Source organism: Bactrocera dorsalis, chromosome 3 (genome assembly GCF_023373825.1).
Source record: "Bactrocera dorsalis isolate Fly_Bdor chromosome 3, ASM2337382v1, whole genome shotgun sequence".
Taxonomy (NCBI): domain Eukaryota; kingdom Metazoa; phylum Arthropoda; class Insecta; order Diptera; family Tephritidae; genus Bactrocera; species Bactrocera dorsalis.
Window position 1 is genome coordinate 55,131,646 of NC_064305.1, and position 20,698 is coordinate 55,152,343.

At 39.2% G+C, this 20,698-nt stretch overlaps 3 protein-coding genes across 3 annotated transcripts; all 3 read left to right on the top strand.

Annotated features, from left to right (window-relative positions):
* Nucleotides 1-12,043: 12,043 nt before the first annotated feature.
* Nucleotides 12,044-14,662, top strand: LOC105227688 (aquaporin AQPAn.G). The gene is made up of 3 exons (XM_029550856.2): nt 12,044-12,273; nt 13,510-14,068; nt 14,131-14,662. Exons 1-3 carry the CDS (start codon nt 12,206-12,208, stop codon nt 14,314-14,316), a joined length of 813 nt encoding a protein of 270 aa, XP_029406716.1. The 5' UTR covers nt 12,044-12,205; the 3' UTR covers nt 14,317-14,662.
* Nucleotides 14,663-14,685: 23 nt separating this feature from the next.
* On the top strand, nt 14,686-17,594 carry LOC105227687 (lens fiber major intrinsic protein). Its single transcript, XM_011207171.4, has 2 exons — nt 14,686-15,204; nt 17,414-17,594. Exons 1-2 carry the CDS (start codon nt 14,686-14,688, stop codon nt 17,585-17,587), a joined length of 693 nt encoding a protein of 230 aa, XP_011205473.2. The 3' UTR covers nt 17,588-17,594.
* Nucleotides 17,595-17,768: 174 nt separating this feature from the next.
* On the top strand, nt 17,769-18,663 carry LOC105227689 (aquaporin AQPAn.G). Its single transcript, XM_011207174.4, has 2 exons — nt 17,769-18,318; nt 18,373-18,663. Exons 1-2 carry the CDS (start codon nt 17,791-17,793, stop codon nt 18,559-18,561), a joined length of 717 nt encoding a protein of 238 aa, XP_011205476.1. The 5' UTR covers nt 17,769-17,790; the 3' UTR covers nt 18,562-18,663.
* Nucleotides 18,664-20,698: the final 2,035 nt, after the last annotated feature.

The window sequence follows — 20,698 nt, forward strand, 5'->3', positions numbered from 1 at the left end:
ATTTCTAGACTATTTATTTGACGTTGACAAATACCAAAATCTACAATGCGGTCAATACTCGCCTATATTTGAGCACTTCATGTATGTACATATTATATGTTGGATAGTAATTAAATCGCTATATACAAAATGTACCGGAGACTATTACGCTCAGTAGACAACTGTTTGCTCGCTTATCTGAATATCTGCGAATGTTTACATTTATACATATATCTACAGACGTAGACGTGTATGTTTGATTTTTGAAGCTTGAAGATCAATTGATCGATTCATCGTCCAACAGGTCATCAACACGATAGTGACTAAATTATAAATAATTGCACACACGGTTTTCTTCATCACTTGCAGAGTTCATACCCAAATCGACATTGTACTAAAAATTATCAATTTCCATTGCTTATAACATTGGTTCAAAATATATTGCGGAAACAGCGACTAAAGATGGATTGTATTGTTTATTGGGCGCTTCCTGTTAGCTTTTAATACCCATCGCGATCTGTTGAAACGGCTAATGTCAACAGACCGATATCATCAGCATAGTCTAGATCTTCTAAGCGGCCATTCCCATTCCAAAATTACCTCTTTTTACCGCACAATCCTCTCGTATACAAGGTCCAGCAGTAATAATATAACAGCGGTGCTAAAACACATTTTTGTCTTACATCGGTTTCTTCATTAAGTTTAGATGGTATTTTTCCGGAATTCCAAACGTTTTCCAGTAAGGGTAGCAAAATCCGAACATTTATCTTTGGGTTAGCTTTAAGTAGTTCCAGATTGATGTTGTCCGGTCCGGGAGCTTTGATGTTTTTAAGCGATTTAATCGCGTTGAAGCGTGCAACCGGCTTACCGTGTGATAAATGTTTCACTTCAACTTCTCTTATCAGCTCTACCATTTTTCTTCATTTGCTTGTCGATATTGGTGTACCTTTGTTGCAGCTCTGTGATTGTTAATTTGTATCTGTTTATGAGGTACCATATGTAAGCGAAGATCCGGTACTCCCTTTGTAGTCGATGTGCTCCGCCCCTGCATTAAGAAAAACTTTCCAACTGTATAGGTATTACCTGAAATAGCCGTGGCCCGATAAGAACTGCGTTAAGTAGAAGTCTAGCGTACCGTATTGTTTGTCAATCTAGGCCGGTACATTCTTAATTAGTCTATCTGTCCATCTTCCTTTATCTCCCGCATCCCATTGCTTTTGCCACTCATCAAGACTTGTCTTCCTCTCCTTGTTGCGCTCGTCGGCCGTTAGGCGCCTTTCCATGGCTTTTGTATTACGGTGGACTCTACTTAACTCAGAGGCCATTATATCCGGTGGCATAAGACCAGATATGATAGCACTCGTCTCGTGCGACACCGTTCTAAACGCACAGGCAACTCTAAGGGCGCATAACCTGGACACAGATTTGGCCATATTGACACAGGTCTTTTGACGAAGGGCTGTCCTAACTTTAGCCAGCAGAGCTCTCCTACTTTGACTTGGGCCACCAATGTTTGCCATGATTCTCGACAGGACCGCAGTCACTTTAGCCGCCTTACCACAGGCCTTTTCAATGTGCGCCTTGAAATTGAGCCTCGTATCGATCATAACTCCCAGGTACCTCAGTGAATTTTGCGTTACAACGTTATATCCATCTATGTTCAGAGTGACCGTGTCTAGCTTTTTCCTGCTCGTGATGAGCACTGCCTCTGTTTTTTCACCTACAAGCCGCAGCTTGGTACTCGTAAGCCAGTCTTTAATTTTCGCCACGGTCTCATTGCATATGTTCTGTATCTGCAAGAGTTCACGGCAATGTCGTCCGCATAGCCAATTATCTGTGCTTCTTTTGGCAGCGGTAATCGTAGCACCCTGTCGTATTACACATTCCAAAGTAGTGGACCTAGTACGGAGCCTTGTGGTACTCCTCCTGTCACCGCGTATGATTTTGAACCTGCATCGGTATCGTACAGCAGCAGTCTGTCAGACAAATAGCTGCTAATTGTCCTCAGAAGATACCCCGGGATGTTTCTTGCCTCTAATGCTCTCAGTATATGTGGCCAGTACGCCGAGTTGAAAGCGTTTTTCACGTCCAGCCTAACAACTGCGCAATATTTTTTATCTCCATACATCCATCTGGTGCCCTCTATGGCTTTGGCTGCAATGTCCGTCACTTTTCCAACTGCGTCTAAAGTGGACCGCTGCCTTCTGAATCCAAATTGGTTTTCAGATAACCCAGGAGATTCGTCTTCTAGGTGGCGTTCTAGACGTGTGCAGATTAGTCTTTCCAGTATTTTGGCCATCGTGTCGATCATGCAAAGTGGACAATACGCACTCGGCTCTCCCGCCGGTTTGTTTGGCTTTTGAAGAAGAACCAACCGCTGTTTTTTCCATACTTTCGGGAAAACTCCTTCATTCAGACATCGTGTGTAGAGTTCGGCGAATGCCACTTTCCGCCACTTCCATTACCTCCTCCTCGTCTACAATTGGCGATTCTATCATGGTTGGTATCGTTCTATTCGTCTGTGGTTCTTGCGTTGGAAAAAGCGTTTTCACCACCTTTTCTAAGAGGGTCGGACAGGTTGGTGCTTGACTTTTACCCCCTCTGATTTTTGCCATCACTATTTTATACTCGTCACCCCACGGATTTTCGTCCACCTTCTCACATAGTTCCTTAAAACTTGAGGACTTACTTCTTTCGATAGCCTTCTTGAATTCCTTACGTTTTCTTTTGAAACTTTCTCGCAATCTTGTATGATGTGGCGCACCTTGGCTTCTCTAGCAGAGGCGTCTAGCTTTATGGCATTCGCTTCTTAATGTGCCTATCTCCTCGTTCCACCAGTATCCAGGCCTTTGGGTTATGTTGTGCCTTTTCCTACACATAGCAGCATCACAAGCTTTACTTATGTGCTTCACCAGTTTTTCAGCCTGTCGGTCAACGTTGATCGCACCATCTAGGTTTCCACCTTCCATCCTTTTTTCTGCCATTTTTTTACGCTGGATCGAGTTTGTGTTTGTTTGCGGATTTCCAGCAAGATGGCCAGGTGATCGCTATGTGTGTAAAAGTCGCACACCTTCCAATTTGCAGATCGAACTAGCGTGCTGCTGGCGAATGCGATATCTATTATCGATCCACGTCCATTCTTTTCAAAAGTATTTCTACCTCCGGTATTGAGCAGCACGGCGTCTAACACAGAAAACGCTTTGAGTAGAGCATTACCCCGTCTGTTTGTGTAGCTACTACCCCATTCAATAGCCCATGCGTTGAAATCGCCTTGCGATAATTTGAGTTCTAACAGAGAGCGCACATTCCATGCTCCTATTCGTGATCCTTTTTCATAATACTACATGTATTAGTATATTTGTTTATATATGTTTATATCAACTATATTAGATTTAAAATGAGTAGAGGATTACACTTCGGTATCCGTACTTAGCTCCGGGATTGCCGATCTGATAAGGTTATAATACCATTACATGGAGTCAGACCCCCGTTTCTCTTGAAAGGGGGTACCATGCAAGGGTCGCATCCCCAACTTTTACCTTTTAAGCTTTAGCTAATCTTATAATCTGACATTTCAATACCATTGCGCATTCTCGACTCATAAAACCCTTTTAAATAATAAAAGTAGAAACGAAAACATAAGATAAATTGACTTCTGTCATTATGCTGTCCATTTCGAGGACGAAAAAGTAAACAATACAGTGGTAACGATTGTAAAAGTTTTTGAAGGTCTCGAAATCAGAATTTTTTACTAAAATTCTGGCTTCTCTTTCCATTATCACAACTATTAGCAACAATCAAATTATATATTTTTTCGACCCTGATCAACCTTATGTCCAACTACTCTTCACAGCCAATATAAATTTGCTCGATGACATATGTAAGTGACCTTCTTTGTCATGTTGAACATTTTTCCGAAAACAAGTACAGTAGAACTCCAATTATCCGAATTAATGGGGACCGGGACCCATTCGGATAATCAAATATTCGGATAATCGGATTTTTTTTTTTAAATTGCCATTGGAGAGAATAAAAGCTACGTTTTGATATTGCACTATTTTTTTATTGAATTAAATGAAAGAAACATGAAATTTTCACATGTTTTAAATATAAATAAAATGTACTTATGTACAAGTTTAGAAATAAAAATCATAGTTTTTTAAACATCTCCGTCAATGTAAGCTGTTTTGCGGTCTTCAACCGTTTTCGGGCAGCCAGGTCACGCATTCGCTTGACGGTGAGCAGTTGCAAGTGGTCACACTCGGGCTGACGCTCCATCCACTTCAAAGCAGTCTCGAGGCCGGCAAATGCTTCACTAGCTGATGGTTTAGCGTCTACTTCAACATCAGCAGAAAGTTCTTCTTCCACTTCCACTTCAACATCTTCTCTCACACTTACAACAATTTCATCGTCATTGAGAATTTGAAAACCAGGGTCAGACGTGTCACAAGCCATCCACTCTCCTACATTGTGATTCGGATAATCGGCGATTCGGATAGTCGGAGTTCGGATAATTGGAGTTCTACTGTAGTACATAGTATGTACAGTTGATTGCTGAGGAAACCAAACTATAACCATCATAAAGATTTTATCTGTAACAATTGGATGGCACTGATAAAGCAACCAAATTAAGCTGATCACTGGTGAGCAGACTCTTTATTAAGTTTTTGAAATCTGCCATCAACTAGTAAAACCAAGATAATGTTCAAAATCCTTCAACTGATGTGGAAATTTGGACGGTCCCATTAAACTTTGTATTTACTTTTGTTGGTAAAATAGCCAAATCCACACTAAAGAAATATATTATATGAGAAAATATAATTAAAAGAATATTGGTACCTAATCATTATACATATATCATCGAAACGAAATACAGTATAATGATTATATTTAAGCTTAGCAATTTTATTATAAAATAATAAAACATCTAGTAGAGTGTTATCAATCTGATTCTCGAAAATGTTTTAAAATTGTTTGTTTGTTGTACATACATTTATAACTTAGTCATAAACTTCTATAGGCCCAACAGTTATCTGATTTTCCCCCTCAGCTATACAAATCTTTTCAGAGTGCCAAGAAATAAATGGAGGTAATGAGAGGAGAGCGTAAAAATTCATGTAGAATGGCTAGTTAAAACTAAAACTGAATTAAATTTGTCCGATAACATCAAAGTACAGAACAAAGCAAGATTACATAAATTGATACTGATACTATTTAGTCTTAAACCCTTCAGTTTGTTAAACACCCATGTATACTATGCGGATCAGCTACATTTCTAAACTTACGCGTCATAGCCTTCGTTCTTATGAAACAAACGTAGTATTATTTTTTGATCCACAGATTATACACACTTCACAAATACATACTTATACATAAATACTAGTTTATCGGTAAAAATTGTCTCGCTCCGTCCCCACTATATTCCGTTTCTACAAGAAACTCTGTAGCGACGTAATAATTTGAATTTCGATTTGAAAATTTTAGAAAATGTTTATTACAGTATCCGACAATGCAACAAAAAAAAATCGATTTTTCGAAAATTTCATTTCTTTAATATTATTATTCTGACAAAACATAGCAAACATTTATTTCCTACACTCTATTCTCCTATATACATGTTGTATATGATGTATGTGATTTATACATTTTGAAAATATAGACACATACATATAAGTATAAGCATTTACCGCTGTTATCAAAATAATAGGAGTGCAAATCGACTTCACGGATAATGCAGAAAAAATAATGTAAACGTGATTTAAATGTTTCGAATTTATTTTTTTTAACTTACATAGTCAGTTATGAAAAAAATATAAACAAACAAGTAAGGAAGAGCTAAGTTCGGGGGAACCGAACATTTTATACTCTCGCAACTTTGCAAGAATCAAAGCCAGGGAAATACTTTAATGTGTAAAACCATAGAGAAAAAACAGCCGGATGTTGGAAAATTCTGATATTAGTTAAGTATATAGGGGCTATGTCAAGATTTTGTCAACTTTTATTTATTTTTGCCAAAAAGATGCGCTGTTATGAGTAAAACGCACTCTCTCTTTTTCATTGAGATAACTCACTTATTGGCCAATATATGCGGTACAAAACAAAGTCACCCGAAAGTTCGAAAATCTTTATATTAAGTATATTAGGGCCAATGGAAATATTGGTCCGATTCAACCCATCTTTGACATACATACATACCATTATAAGGGAAGGATTATCCCTTAATTTCAAATATATATATCACACATTGACTTATTCGGTACCCAGGGCTTGAACAGTTTTCATTGGATTTAAACAATTTTTGGTCATAAGGAGCATTCTTCGTGCAAAGTTTAATCCCGTTATATTAATTGATTCTTGATTTGCGTATTGGAAACTGAACGTATCAAATGGATTTTAAAGTTGTGGTATATATGTAGTAGGCGTGGTCGAAATACAAAAGGAATTCCACGTATCAAATTTTATCGAAATCTATTGGTCGGGTCCCAAGATATGGGATTTTACACATCCAAAGTTTTCTACTCGATATAAGTAAGAGAACTGTGAGACGGCATTTCAAGCTCCTTACCATTAGTTTTCCTAAAGGTCGTAAGAACAGCCGGTACGATCAGGACTGTCGTGCCGTAGTGGAGAGATAGCGAATAGGCTACTTCGCTATGTTGCGATCGATCACATTATGAACAGGTTGGGATATACAAGGTACGTTTCAAAGTAAACAGGACTTAAAGTAATAGAGCAAATGGTTTTTTCGGCAAACTCAATTTATTTTATTCAAAATAGTCTCCATCTGCTTCAATGCAGCTTTTTTCATGGTCCAAAAGAATGTCGAACGAGTGTTCTAGCGATAAATCGATGTTTTAGAAATGTTCAATTCCATTTCCATGAATTTCAGTGATGATTTCGGCGGATTTTTGATGAATTCTCGCACAGTTTCGGTGTAATTTCCGGTGATCACGGATTTTGATTGGCCCATATGCTGATCGTCATTTATGTTGGCTCTTTGTTCGAAGCACATTTTCGCACCGATAACACAAACATACTGACACTTAAAACGCAATAACTTCACTTCCAATCAATGAAATGTCATGAAATTCTCACTGGACAATCGAAAAAGATAGCAGATTTTAACTCACCAGTCGACATATAGATTGCGCCACCAGGGGGCGCTAGATTCAAAAAGTTCTGTTTACTTTGAAACGCATCTTGTATACCGAGTGTTGAAGAGAGAAGAGTGACGCATATGCAGACAAAAAAAGAAAAAGGGACCGTAATGCATGTGTATGAAAAGATTGCACTGACTTGTGTCCAGAGCATACTGAAATTATGGACGGAACATCATGCATCAGCTTCTTTGCAAGATATGGTCGCATGAAAGCATGCCCGATGATTGGAACTTAAGTGTGCTCTGCCAATCAACAAAAAGGGGGACCCACAATCTGCTCCAATTATCGTGGGATAAGACTCCTTAATATCGCAAATTATCGAGCGTACTTGTAGTGTGTGAAAGACTGAAGCCCGCCGTAAACAAACTAATTGTTCCTTATCAGAGTGGCTTTAGAACTGGAAAATCTACTATCGACCAGATTTTCTCCATGCACAATTTTAGATTCATCTGTCCATAATATGGTACGCCATTTTTCTGGTGACCAGTCAATGTGTCGTTTTGCAAATTAAATCAGGGCTGCTAGGCGTTTCTTTGTTTGAAAAGGAATTTTCTTGGGGCTGTGTGCTGTTAAATTATTATCCCTTAATCGTAGGGTAATACTTTGGATAGTCGGGTGTGGTTAAATCCCACGACTAAATTATCTGATCTATCAGCCTGATTCGTCTAAAAGTTAATTAAAAAAATAGAGCTAGAGGTACTTCTGCATCACTTAAGTGACAATAAACGATTAATTTTTCTTACTACGCTGCGAAGAGAAATAGATAAGAAATTGCACTTCTATTATTTTCATAACAGCTGTGTATAAGTAAAACGCAGTGGATGACGTAATTTAAATTTGAAAAAAAAACTTCCCCCTCCTATAGGTTTAAGGTATATACATACATTCTTATAAAAAGTATCCGGAAAATGTAATTCCCCAGGTAAATGATGTTTCAAAAGAAATGTTTTGCTAAGTTGGTAGGACTGCTTAATTACTATGACGAATACGAACGTGATCTGTCAACCAGTTTGCTTATAGCACCTGCTTAAGTCGGGGTATGTGATTTTTGCAATGGATAAAATCTTCTTCTTCTTAATTGGCGTAGACACGGCTTACGCGATTATAGCCGAGTTAACAACAGCGCGCCAGTCGTTTCTTCTTTTCGCTACATGGCGCCAATTGGATATTCCAAGCGAAGCCAGGTCCTTCCAACGGAGTGTAGGTCTTCCTCTTCCTCTGCTTCCCCTGGCGGATACTGCGTCAAATACTTTCAGAGCTGGAATGTTTTTGGGACAGCATGACCTAGCCAGCGTAGCCGCTTTCAGTTGTTGTCATCGTCCAGGCCTCTGCGCCATATAGCAGGACGGGAATTATGAGTGACTTATAGAGTTTGTTTTTTGTTCGTCGAGAGCGGACTTTGCTTCTCAACTGCCTACTCAGTCCGAAGTAGCACCTGTTGGCAAGAGTTATCCTGCGTTAGATTTCCAAGATGAACATTGTGGGTGGAGTTTACACTGGTTCCAAGATAGACGAAATTATCTACGACTTCAAAGTTATGACTGTCAACAGTGACGTGAGTGCCAAGTCGCGAGTGCGACGACTGTTTGTTTGATGACAGGAGATATTTCGTCTTGCCATCGTTCACTGCCAGACCCATTTGCTTCGCCTCCATGTCCAGTCTGGAGAAAGCAGAACTAACGGCCCGGGTGTTGAGGCCATTACGCCAGCAGCTGTACACTCTTATAAATGATTGTACATGCTCGATTAAGTTCTGCAGCTCGAACTATTTTCTCCAAGAGTTGATTGAAGAAGTCGCACGACTGGGAGTCGCCTTGTCTGAAACCTCGTTTAGTATCGAACGGCTCGGAGAGGTCCTTCTCGATCCTGACGCAGCTTTTGGTGCTGCTCAGCGTCAGTTTACGTAGCCGTATTAGTTTTGCGGGGATACCAAATTCAGACATCGCAGCATAAAGGCAGCTCCTTTTCGTGCTGTCGAAAGAAATCGACGAAGAGGTGGTGAGTGTCGATTCTGTTTTCACGGGTATTTGCCAGGTCTAAAGCCACACTGATAAGGTCCAATCAGTTTGTTGACGGTGAGCTTTAATCTTTCACACAATACGCTCGATAGAACCTTATACGCGATGTTGAGGAGGCTTATCCCATGGTAGTTGATGCAGATTGTGGGGTCTCACTTTTGTGGATTGAGCAGAGTGCGCTTAAATTCCAATCGTGGGGCTTGCTTTCGTCCGACCCTATTTTACAAAAAAGCTAATGCATGCTCCTTATCAGTTTTTCTTCGCCGTGTTTGAATAGCTCTGCCAGCAATCCAATGGCCCTCGCCACTTTGTTGTTCTTCAGGCGGGTAATTGCTTATCGAATTTCTTCATGGTCGGGCAATGAAACGTCTGCTCCATCGTCATCGCTTGGGGAACAGGGTTCGCCTTCTGGCGTTGTACGTTCACTTCCATTCAGTAGGCCGTAGAAGTGTTTCCTCCATAATTTAAGTATGCTCTGGGCATCGGTCACTAGATCACCTACGAGAATATGCTCCGGTCTGGAAACCTTCAGTTAGTCGCAGCATCTTTTCGAAGAATTTTCGAGCATTACCCTGTCGACCAGCTTGTCCAGCTCTTCATACTCATGCATTTCGTCCTCTTTCTTCTTCTGTCTGCAAATGCGTCTTGCTTCCCTCTTCAACTCTCTGTATCCATCCCATCCCGCACGTGTTGTGGTCGATCGTAACGTTGCGAGGTAGGTAGTCTGTTTTCTCTCCATGACACTCTTCGTCGTACCAGCGGTTCTTTTGCACTTTCCAAAAACCAATGGTTTCGGTTGCAGCTGTACGTAAGGAGTTTGAAATGCCGTCCCACAGTTCCCTTATACCGAGTTGTTGACGAGTGCTCTCAGAGAGCAGGATTGCAAGTCAAGTAGAGAATCGTTCGGCTGTCTGTTGAGATTGCACCTTCTCAACATCGAAACTTCCTCGTGTTTGTTGACGTGCGTTTTTTACTGCACAGAGGCGGGCGCGAATCTTGGCTGCAACAAGATGGTGGTCCGAGTCGATGTTAGGAATACAGTGGTGATTTGGCTACGTGTGATTTTTTCTTGTTCCCCAAATAGAACTTACCGCTCCGTGCAACCCATTCTCAGAGAGATTCGCTGAAGGCCATCCCAAAAAGTGCTTATGAAAAGTGTTTGAGGGCTGCAAAAATAGTTGGAATAAGTGTATTATATCTGGTGAGGATTACTTTGAAGCCGACAATATAATTGATGAATAATTAAATATTTGGCGTTTTATTTACAATTTCCTGATAGCTTTTTGTCACAGTGTATATGTAGAGTGTTTTGTTTCGCCAAAATTTAGACCAATCTTAATTGTGTGCAGAATTTTTTAATTAATGACATATTTTAACTACCCTTTTCTTCTATCAACTGGGGTAAAATTAGGCAATATGGCGATATTTCACATGCATTCATATTCACATTCTTATTCACGATGTTTTCGATAACGATGCGATTTAGTTATATAGTCGTATAATATTGTTTGCTTCTGTTCTTCTGTTCTCATGCATTCGTTATATTTTAACAATAAGTACTCATTTCAAGTTGTCCACTTGCCGTAAAGTATCACTTTAGACGTGTCTTCTATTACTACAACACAGTTTTTCAAACATATAGTATGTAGTATACAAAGGAATGATAGACATGAGCACATTAATTGTTAGTGCTGTGAGATATTTAAATAAATTTGTGATGCCAGAGTATATGGTCCAGTCAAATGGTATAATACCTTGGCGTTCGTCTTATTGAGTATTATTCCGTAACATTCGGACAATGTAAAGGAGTTGCTCCTTATCTAAAAACTAGAGTTTTAAAACCGATCCATTATTAAGATTCTTCTCAATAATTAAATTAAGATTATATATTAAGGGTTTTATGGCACATTCGTTTGTTCACTTTGGAGATAAGTAGATTTGTCAAAGTGTTTACAAATTACTAAGAAGCTTATCGTTACAACATTTTTAATTCGTTTTCTGCTTGAAGAAGTACTTGGATAGATCGCAAACACAATTCAAAACAAGACGAGGCAACAGAGAGAAAACAAAGTAATAATTACCTCATTTACAAGTGCCATTACCTATAAGTACCGAAATAAAATTACCATTCTATAAACTTGTAAACAACCTCAAAAGTTCTTACCAATTTAAAATTAGCACGACCAGAATGATGTACCATACAGTTAGCAACTAGTTAAACGAACTTTATAATTTTTGTGTGAAAATATTAAGTAAGCACTCGTCTAATACTTGACTGGCTACTTATAATTAGACATGTAAACAAGTAATAAGTATAAGCCATGCAAATAAAAGATAATAGGCATTAAAAGTCCTTTCTTTCCAAGACGTGATTACCGTTTCCACTCACTAAATATGACTAAATATTAAGGGAATCCAAAAGTGGCTTAAAGCAGAATACCACGGAATAGGTCAATGCAGCAGTCCACGATTCCCCACATTTTACTCGTTATGACTTTGACGAATTTCACCAGTGTTTTAACAGTGACCAGAGTAAATACTTTTTAAGGATTGCATATTTGCTGATGTGGATAGTTCTACGATTTAGTTTATCAATGAAATCCTTTTTCTCATTTCCACTTCACAATTTGTCTCCAAATTCTTTGCATTTTCGTGCAAACAATATTTATCTTATTTTATTTTAAGTTTTCTTAGAAACAGAATTAAAAAAATTTGGGTAATTTTCTAACCTTCCTAATGTATTTGCAATAGAGCACTCCATTACAATGGTGAAGATTAAGTTAAAATAAACTCAAAAGCGACGCAAAACTCAACTACTAAACACTTCAAAATTTAGTGTGGCAGACAGCGTGCAAATATTACGGCTATAAGTATGGATACACCGTTATATCAGTCGGAAATATTGGCTGAAGTAATCGTGCGAACGGTTTGTTTGCTGTCTTTAATTTACTTTCATTCGCAAGTTTTTATAGTGACAGTTTTCAATTTCACTTCAAGCGCTGTACACGTTGTTTTTTGTTGGCATCACAGGACTAAAATTCAAATAAAATGGGCGTAGAATCCTTACAACAGCCGACATATGTTCTCGAGCCACAGCCGATTCGATGGACAAGAAGGTTTGTTTTAAATTGAATACTTGTGTATATTCAAGCAAGGTCTCGTTGATCACCGATCCTCCCAAAAGTGACATCAACAGAAGTGAACTATTTGACTAAGAAGCCGGTTCTTAGGCAACCTGTTAAATGAACTGCGGGGAAGGAAAAAATGCCTCATCCTTCTTAACCTGACTTAGCACAATTAAGAGCAATCTTACAACAAATAGTCTGTGAATTTTGTGAGTGTATCAGAACAAGTTTATCAAGATAAGTGCTGTTATCGTATTAACTAAAAAAGAGTATCGTACTAAGTATAACTTGAGGATTCATGACTGATGATTTCCTCTGAAGAGGAGCTATAGAGAAGACGTGGGCACTCTCACTAAAAGTTGTGTTTTGGCTCTACGAAATCATAGTCAAGCCAATAATGTTCTATGGTGTATTCGTTCAGTGTACGGCGCTCGAAAGGGCTAAACTCTTTAAGAAGCTTGAAAGTATCAAAAGAACAGCTGAACAGCTCTCAACGACATCTACTGTGCCCTGCTGAATGCGCCAACAATAGCACTCAATGCCATTCTACACATAGCACCGGTGGATATTGTCGGCAGTTGCATTATTGTGAAGTTCGCTCTAAAGCTCAGAGAAATTGCGTATATGAAGGGGTTTAAGCATTTTTACCTCTTTCTATTGCATCCCTGAGGATGTCAAGGACGGTCTAACTTTACTATACATATACTTGTATGTATAGCATGAACCTACTTCATTTTCAGACTCTGCATAGCCTATGAACTAGCAAGAAAGGTCATCCTTAGTACGCTCACATCGGAATTAGAAAAAGTTGGACTCTTCTTGGTAATTTTGCGTTGTAGCACTGAACCTACGGATCTCGTAAACGCTTCCTGGGAATTGTCCAATGGGCATTGGCGAACCAAGATAGATAGCCTAAACTAACATTAGCCGCTGCAACAGCTTGTGATCGGCTCAAGGCGCTTCGTCGACTTATGATCACTTTTATAGCATACGAGTTCCAATGAGTTCCAGTTACCACAAGCTCTAAACTATCCAAATGAGATCCCTGTTGAGAACGACCATTTAACGTAACCATATATGTATATGTATATTTATTCAATTATATTCCAATTTGATTTAAGTACTCTTTAAGTGGTACGATTCAAATAGTTCAGTAGAAAAAGACAATAAGGCTAAGTTTCTTTTCCGGTAAAAAATTATTAATGATAATCACTTTTTATTTTTCAGTTGCTTGAAAAAATTGAATATAGATGTGAGTACCTTTGATTACATATGCCAGTTTCTCGGCGAGTTAATCGGCACCGCAATGCTGGTATTTCTCGGCTGCATGGGATGTTCCTATAATGCCAGCTTCGAACACAGCGTGTTTCAGTCGGCATTTACGGTTGGCTTAGTAGTAATGGTGATCGTGCATTGTTTCGGTTGCGTTTGTGGAGCACATTTGAATCCCGCCATCACGTTGGCCGTTTACATTTACGATATGATCTCACTAACAATGTCGGGCGTTTATTTTTTGGGACAAATACTTGGCGCCTTTCTCGGTTACGCTCTAATGATGGCATTGATACCAGAAAGTGCCGTGAAGTTGGGCGGCGCCGCACATGGTGTTTGCGTTGCCACACCACATCCAGAAATTACCACAATGCAAGGTTTCTGGATTGAGTTCGTTCTCACTGCGATGCTGATAATCACCACCTGTAGTGCGGCCGATTCACGAAACATTACGTTTCAAGACTCATTGCCGATCCGCTTCGGCTTAACCGTTACCTGCCTTAGTCTCTCGGGGGTAAGGTCTAACTAAAGCAAGCTCACGAACGTAAAATGTCTTAATACAAATACTAATTTTAGGGTCAATACACTGGTGCCATGCTGAACCCTGCCAAAGCTGTTGCCTCAGCTGTCTGGAATTCCGATTACCAGGACCATTGGATATACTGGGCAGCGCCAATGCTCAGTGCAGCGGTGAGCGCCACCTTTTACAAAGTGATCTTCAAGCGGGATATGGTGGAGCGGGAGCTGAACGAAAAGAGATGACTAGGAGTGTAAACATATAAAATTACCATATGATTAAACGTATCTCTCGAAAAAGTCAAAATGTGCTATAAAATATTCAAATATTGATGGCTATAAAAATTCGGAGCGTACCGACATGCATAGATACATACAAACCAGCTTATGGGCATGTCATTCAAGCAATGCCTTCAAACAGAAGGAATTTCATTCTACTTCAATGTGTCATCATATGTCAAATGTATATATTTTTTCATCTCATCAATCAATTTGCTTCATAAATTCTATATTCTTTTATTGTCTATGTTCTCGATGTAATAAAAACATATACAATAAGTGTTGTGTATAAACTGATTTTGTACAAAGTTAACTCCTCGTCCTCTTTTGTGGCAAATGAAGTTCAACAAGCTTTTCTTCGTACAAATTTTCGGTGAATTCTGTGCCGCTTCGATGTGGATGCAGTTACATTGTTATGGCATTGATCCGTTAGTTGCCGAAGGTGGCGTAATGTCGTATGGTCTCTGTGACGGCTGCGCACTGATGATAATCATACAGACATTCGGTTGTGTATCTGGCGCCTACATGAATCCCTGTTTAACAGTTGCCGGCGTCATTATGGGAAAACTGAAGTGGGATTTGGCCATATTTTATGTGATTATGCAATACTTGGGTACAATGCTCGGTTTGATACTGGCTTATTACACAACACCGGCGATGACGAGATCAGATCTCTATTGTGTAACTGATTTGTCACCACAGACCTCTATACTAGGCGGTTGCCTTTTGGAATTCCTCATGACTTCAGCATGGGTGTTGGCCCAGTGTTCTGCCTGGGATAAGCGCACTCACGGCATTCAAGAATCCATATCTTTACGCATGGGCGCCGTAATGATGTCACTTGTACTTTGCGCGGTGAGTAGATTGCGATTGTGAGAAAACTCTCAACTGCTCAATTATTTGTGGAGATAATATTTACATATATTAATAAGTCATTAGAGGTAAGTGGGATTTTCTGGAGGTGATATTTTCATAATAAATTCGATATAGGGTCAAATATTTGACAAATTAAGAATTTTATAAGTCAGGTCATCGCGATATCTCTAATGGGTTAGATTGGAAGTTTTCCTTGTCTTAAATATATTGGGGTAATACAAGTATACATACAGTAAAGAAGAAGAATACAAAAGTAAAAAATGTTACAGTTAAAGATTTATTCTTTTTTGGTTCGCGTTTAGGTTTGTGTATGCTTACTACATATATATTCTTCTTCTTCGTTACTGCCGTAGAAGCCGCTTACGGAGTTATAGCCGACCATATTTTACAAAGAAGCAGATGCATGCTCTTTATCAGTTCTTCGCCGCCGTGTTTGAATAGCTCGGCCGGCAATCCATCGGCCCCGCCGCTTTGTTGTTCTTCAGACGGGTAATTGCTATTCGAACTTATTCATGGTCGGGCAACGGAACGTCTGCTCCTTCGTTTGGGAATCGGGTTCACCTTCTCTTAGCGCTATGCTTTCACTGCCATTCAGCAGATTGGAGAAGTGTTCCCTCCATATTTTAGTATGCTCTGGGCATTCTAGGGTTCGTCGCCGCATCTTTTCGTATAATTTTCGAGCATTACCGAGACAGCCAGGCAGCTGATATCATGTATTATCTGTTGCAAACCGTATTGTTGTGACAGCTTTACATAAGTGTGGAAAACAGGCAATTTATGAGCTTCTGAAAAAATGTAATATCTCGAGAATTTTTGTTTACCGCACTATTAATAACCTTTCCTAAACACGCCTTCAGTTAACGACTGGCCGGGCGTGGTTCGAAGTTCGAACCAATTCAGCCCAAAAAACTGTTCGCAAAAACATTCGCAGAAATCCTCTTAACACACGTTAATAGAAAATGATGGCTAGGGAAAAGGGAATCATCGTCAAGACTTATTCGAGATGATCTTCATATAACAAGCCAACTGGCTATCTTCTGACAATGCCTTTGAAGCACATTAGGCTGAAAGGTGTAAGTGATTAAATTTCCAAAGTAGTTAAGATCTCTTAGGTGGAAAACTGTGGCTTAAAAGCGATATTCCTGGTTACACAGCTGGAGATGATTGGTGTCTGTAAGTCCGGATTTGAATCCAGCTTGTGGTCAGAGTTGGAGAACATAGTCTGTCGAAACCCTCACCAAAATTTGGAGAGCGTCAAAAATCTTTGGTTCAGAAGCTGTGTTCCTTGGTTAATTTGAGGGCTTGAGTAAATGATAAATGTAGTACATCGGTCATCCAATCTAGGCATTATAAAATAAAACTAACTTTATTAAAAATATATTATAGTTTCATTTTTAAGACGATCTGAACTTGTAACTAAAGTGGTGGCAGAACTAAGTAAATAATGACAGTTTAATTTTACTATTTATAACGACAAGACCGACTTTAATTATCTCTGATTTCTCGAATTCTTCATCGTCCCGATTTGCAGAATGGTTATTAAATGACGATTTACTTAAAATAAACCAGAAATTTATGGAAATGAATAGATATAAAATAGAAAATATTTGAATCGAAATATTAGAAAAAATTGTGCGAACTTCCAGAACGGATAAGATTTTTGGAAAGTATTTTCAGAAATTATGAAAGTTCCAAAGAATCACTTACGTATTTACTTATACGAGTACTATAAGTCATATAATCAAGTTATTTCATAAGTACTTTTTGCCTCATGTCCGAGACATTCATAACGGGTATTATTTTAGACGAGTGGTCGAGATTGTTTCTAAGTGGGACGAAGTCACTGAGACAATACTTCATTGATTAAGCGATGAACGAATAATGAGAACGCTAAAATGTAATCACAATTATTGTGTTTGGAGTGATGATAATCCACAAGCCATTGTTGGATTTCCGTTACAACCTCAAAAAGTTACTGTTTGCTGAGCACTATGGGCAGAAGAAAACATTGAACCGAATTTCTTCAAAATGAAGCGACCATATAGTAATATTGTAGGCAAATTGAGTGTTGGGGAAATAGGCGTGGTTCTAATCTCATTTCGCTCAATTATCCAACATATTTATCCAAAAAAAATTATTACAAACTTTTAGTTAGAAACACTAAATAAGAACTATTCTTCTTCAACAGGGTTACATGACCGGTTTAAGCATGAACTCAGCAAAGAGCTTAGCTGGTGCTCTCTTCAACTGGCATTGGAAGAACAACTGGATTTATCATGCAACAACGTATCCGGCAGCAATTCTCATGTCACTCGTGCACAAATTTTTACTTAACGAAGGTTCGAAACCTGCCGAAGAGTAAACAACTCTGATATTGAAATTACTGCCGTATGAACTCATAATTTTTTTGCTTTGAATATCGAGTGAAAAATTCATCAGTTTATTTGTTTTTTTTTTATGTGACTGACAATAATATTCAAACGGTCAAATATATACTTAAATATTTATATTAATATAGACTTTTTTTCTTCAAATTTGGCGTATTATACTAAGTGACATCGTAAGATGAAATTCGATAGGCATTTGTTCATGGTGTGTGTCAGCGAATTCATCGGCACCGCGATTCTCATGTGTGTCGGCTGTGCGTCTGTGGTGGGCATTACATTACCATTTTATGAACGAAACTTGTCAATGATCGGAATTGGCTTTGGACTGGCCGTGCACATTTCCGTGCATACACTCGGCACGATTTCCGGCTCGCACATCAATCCGAGCGTCACCATTGCGGCCGTCATGCTTGGCAATATGGAGTGGCAATTGGGTTGCTTTTATGTATTGTGTCAGCTTCTGGGCGGACTCACCGGTTATGCATTGCTATTCGCGTCCCTTACGGCATATGTCCGCACCGACAGTTTTTGCGTCACTAAGCCGGTACTTGGTATCGAAATATGGCAGGCAATCTTGATTGAGTTCTTCTTAACATGCATACTTGTGTATTTTTGCTGTGGCGCCTGGGATAAACGCAATTCACAGGTGCATGATTCATTACCTATACGCTTTGGTTTGTTGATTGGTGGTCTTATTTTTGCGGCGGTAAGTTTCAGAACAATAATGATGAAAGCATCGAAGAAATCTTTCTTTTAATAGGCACCTTATACCGGCGCCAGCATGAACGTGGCACGCTCCCTACCACCGGCCGTTTTAACAAATACTTGGACAGGATTTTGGATATACCCCGTAGCACATGTGCCCGCTGCAATTTTGGTACCGTTAGCTTGGAAATATTTACATACAGCCGGCTCCTCCGACGCTGGTGGCACTGAAGGAGAGGCATAACTATCAAATAAATCGAATTCTACAGATGCAAGACTCACGACGGTTTGAGACAAACAAATTTTAATAACAGTTTTTAAATAAAATTATAATTGTTAACGACTAGTCGGCTAAACATATTTTTCTCCAAAAACACGACTAGTATCTTGAGCAGTGCCAACCATAAGTTGGCTTTTCAAACTACCCAAGCCGAAGTAGCATCGATCTCAACTCGGAAGGCTTGCATCTTAAACTAAGAATATACTACTCTTATAATGTACCTTAGGTTCCATTCATAGTGAGGCAGACCTAACTTCTTAACTGAAGGATATTTTCAGTGATACACTCTAGAGCACTGGACGTATCTGGGAATAATTTGTATGAAAGTATGTGAACTGCATACTTGCATCGAGTATATAAAAGACTTAACTCATCATAGTTTAATTTCATATACATACTATACATCGTAAGTACTCTTCTTGATGGATCCTTTAAGCGCCTCGAGGAATTGGCTAACCCAACAAAATCATGTCAGTTGGTTCCAATGAAGCCAAAACTGTATCCAGACTGTCTTCTACGATTTCCTTTGTTATCGCCAATTAGGACCGCATTAAATAATTTCAGCGCAATATGTTGTGGATGGAGTGAAAGTGTGCAGTAATAGCAAGAGAGTACCATTAGTTTTCAAGGTTGAGATTGTTTCTAAACCTTTAAGTTATATCCTATAGTGATAAATATTCAAAGATTAAAGAGCCGCTCTGTTTCAATACTCACAGACGTATAAGTCTTCACAGATTCTATACCCAGATTTGACAACAGAAAGGAGTATTATTAATCAGACGTTGACGGTTCATATTTAATTTCTTTTTCCAGATTTGCCGAAGTGTAAAAATCTAGTCTTTCGTAACAAAAGTTTTTGTAATTAATTGCCAAGAGAATCATCGGTCAAAATGATGTACCAAAGGTAGGGTGAATATCTGAAGATTCACCGAGGTCTTTAAGAGGCGCAATTCGCCACAAGCAGAACTCTTTTATGTACATTCTGCACCACTCTGTGCTTCTAACGAACTTCATAAATTCGAGAAGTTTTATATATACATCATCCGGTTGCTATTCTTTTTCCATGCAAAGCCTTGCATTCACATAGACGATGAAATGGCAGCTCTTAAATCTCTTCAGGTTGCTCTATGTCTCAAATACGACTACTTTGTTGTCCATATACATATTGAGCCAGAAATAGGTCATATCGCTGAACAAAATTTAACTCGAAAATGTCGGATATTATTGGAATTTTCGAAGAGACTATACGAGTAGAGCGTAGCGATGTCGCTTGGGAGGGTAGATCGGCTTCAGTTCTTGCACAAGATGTATTGTATTAATTTTCAATTTAACATCTCGGCATAAAGTGCGCCAAGTCGTTTTATACGTCAATCCGAGTTACTACGAATGGCGTCAAATCGACTCTCCACGGTCTTCGTGTACACTCTCAGTTATGGCTGCAATATTTTCTTCACTGCGTGCTGGACGTGGTCTATTCGGTCGAATATTATCCAATAATGAACGCTGGGTCTCAAGATGGGTGGTTGTGTTGCAAATAGTACGCTCAGTAGGCCGATTACAGAACGGAAATTTTCGCAATAAAGTTGAATGATTTGTAAACGTCGTTCGGGAGTAAGTTTTTCAATAATGTTGAAAAAATACCTCTACGTGGATCACTCCTTACTATACTACCTTCGAACTCACAGACTGCGCACTCAAAACTAGTCAAGGGGTGCACAGCGAAATCGCTGGAAACTGCAGAGCCCATGAGCTGGCTATGCATTGCATCTTTTCCTCAATTTTATCTGATTCTAGTCGAATCGGTTCTCCGATGGCTTCTTGTGTTCTGGCGTTAAACCCTTGGACCTCCAGTGAGCTCAGCAAGCGCTGGTCAGTAACCAGAACTTGTGCTACAGCGAGAACCTTCTGGTCCAGAGTGAGTCACCTAACTACTGACTTTTATCAAGTCAATCTCTCCACAATTATGGGTTTTCTGACTGCCCCCTGTCCAATAGATTTACATGCGGTGCAGCTAAATATTCTGCCCGACGCTCTTTGCAAAGCTGTATGGAGAAAGACGAGATGGAATCATTTTGCTACTTCCTTCTCTATTTCCCAACTA

Coding starts and splice junctions, on each gene's coding strand:
- LOC105227689 (XM_011207174.4), top strand. CDS start 17,791: ATGAAATTCGATAGGCATTTGTTCATGGTGTGTGTCAGCGAATTCATC. Junction 18,319..18,372: donor GTGGTCTTATTTTTGCGGCG/GTAAGTTTCAGA, acceptor TTCTTTTAATAG/GCACCTTATACCGGCGCCAG.
- LOC105227688 (XM_029550856.2), top strand. CDS start 12,206: ATGGGCGTAGAATCCTTACAACAGCCGACATATGTTCTCGAGCCACAG. Junction 12,274..13,509: donor CCGATTCGATGGACAAGAAG/GTTTGTTTTAAA, acceptor TTTATTTTTCAG/TTGCTTGAAAAAATTGAATA. Junction 14,069..14,130: donor CCTGCCTTAGTCTCTCGGGG/GTAAGGTCTAAC, acceptor TACTAATTTTAG/GGTCAATACACTGGTGCCAT.
- LOC105227687 (XM_011207171.4), top strand. CDS start 14,686: ATGAAGTTCAACAAGCTTTTCTTCGTACAAATTTTCGGTGAATTCTGT. Junction 15,205..17,413: donor TGTCACTTGTACTTTGCGCG/GTGAGTAGATTG, acceptor CTTCTTCAACAG/GGTTACATGACCGGTTTAAG.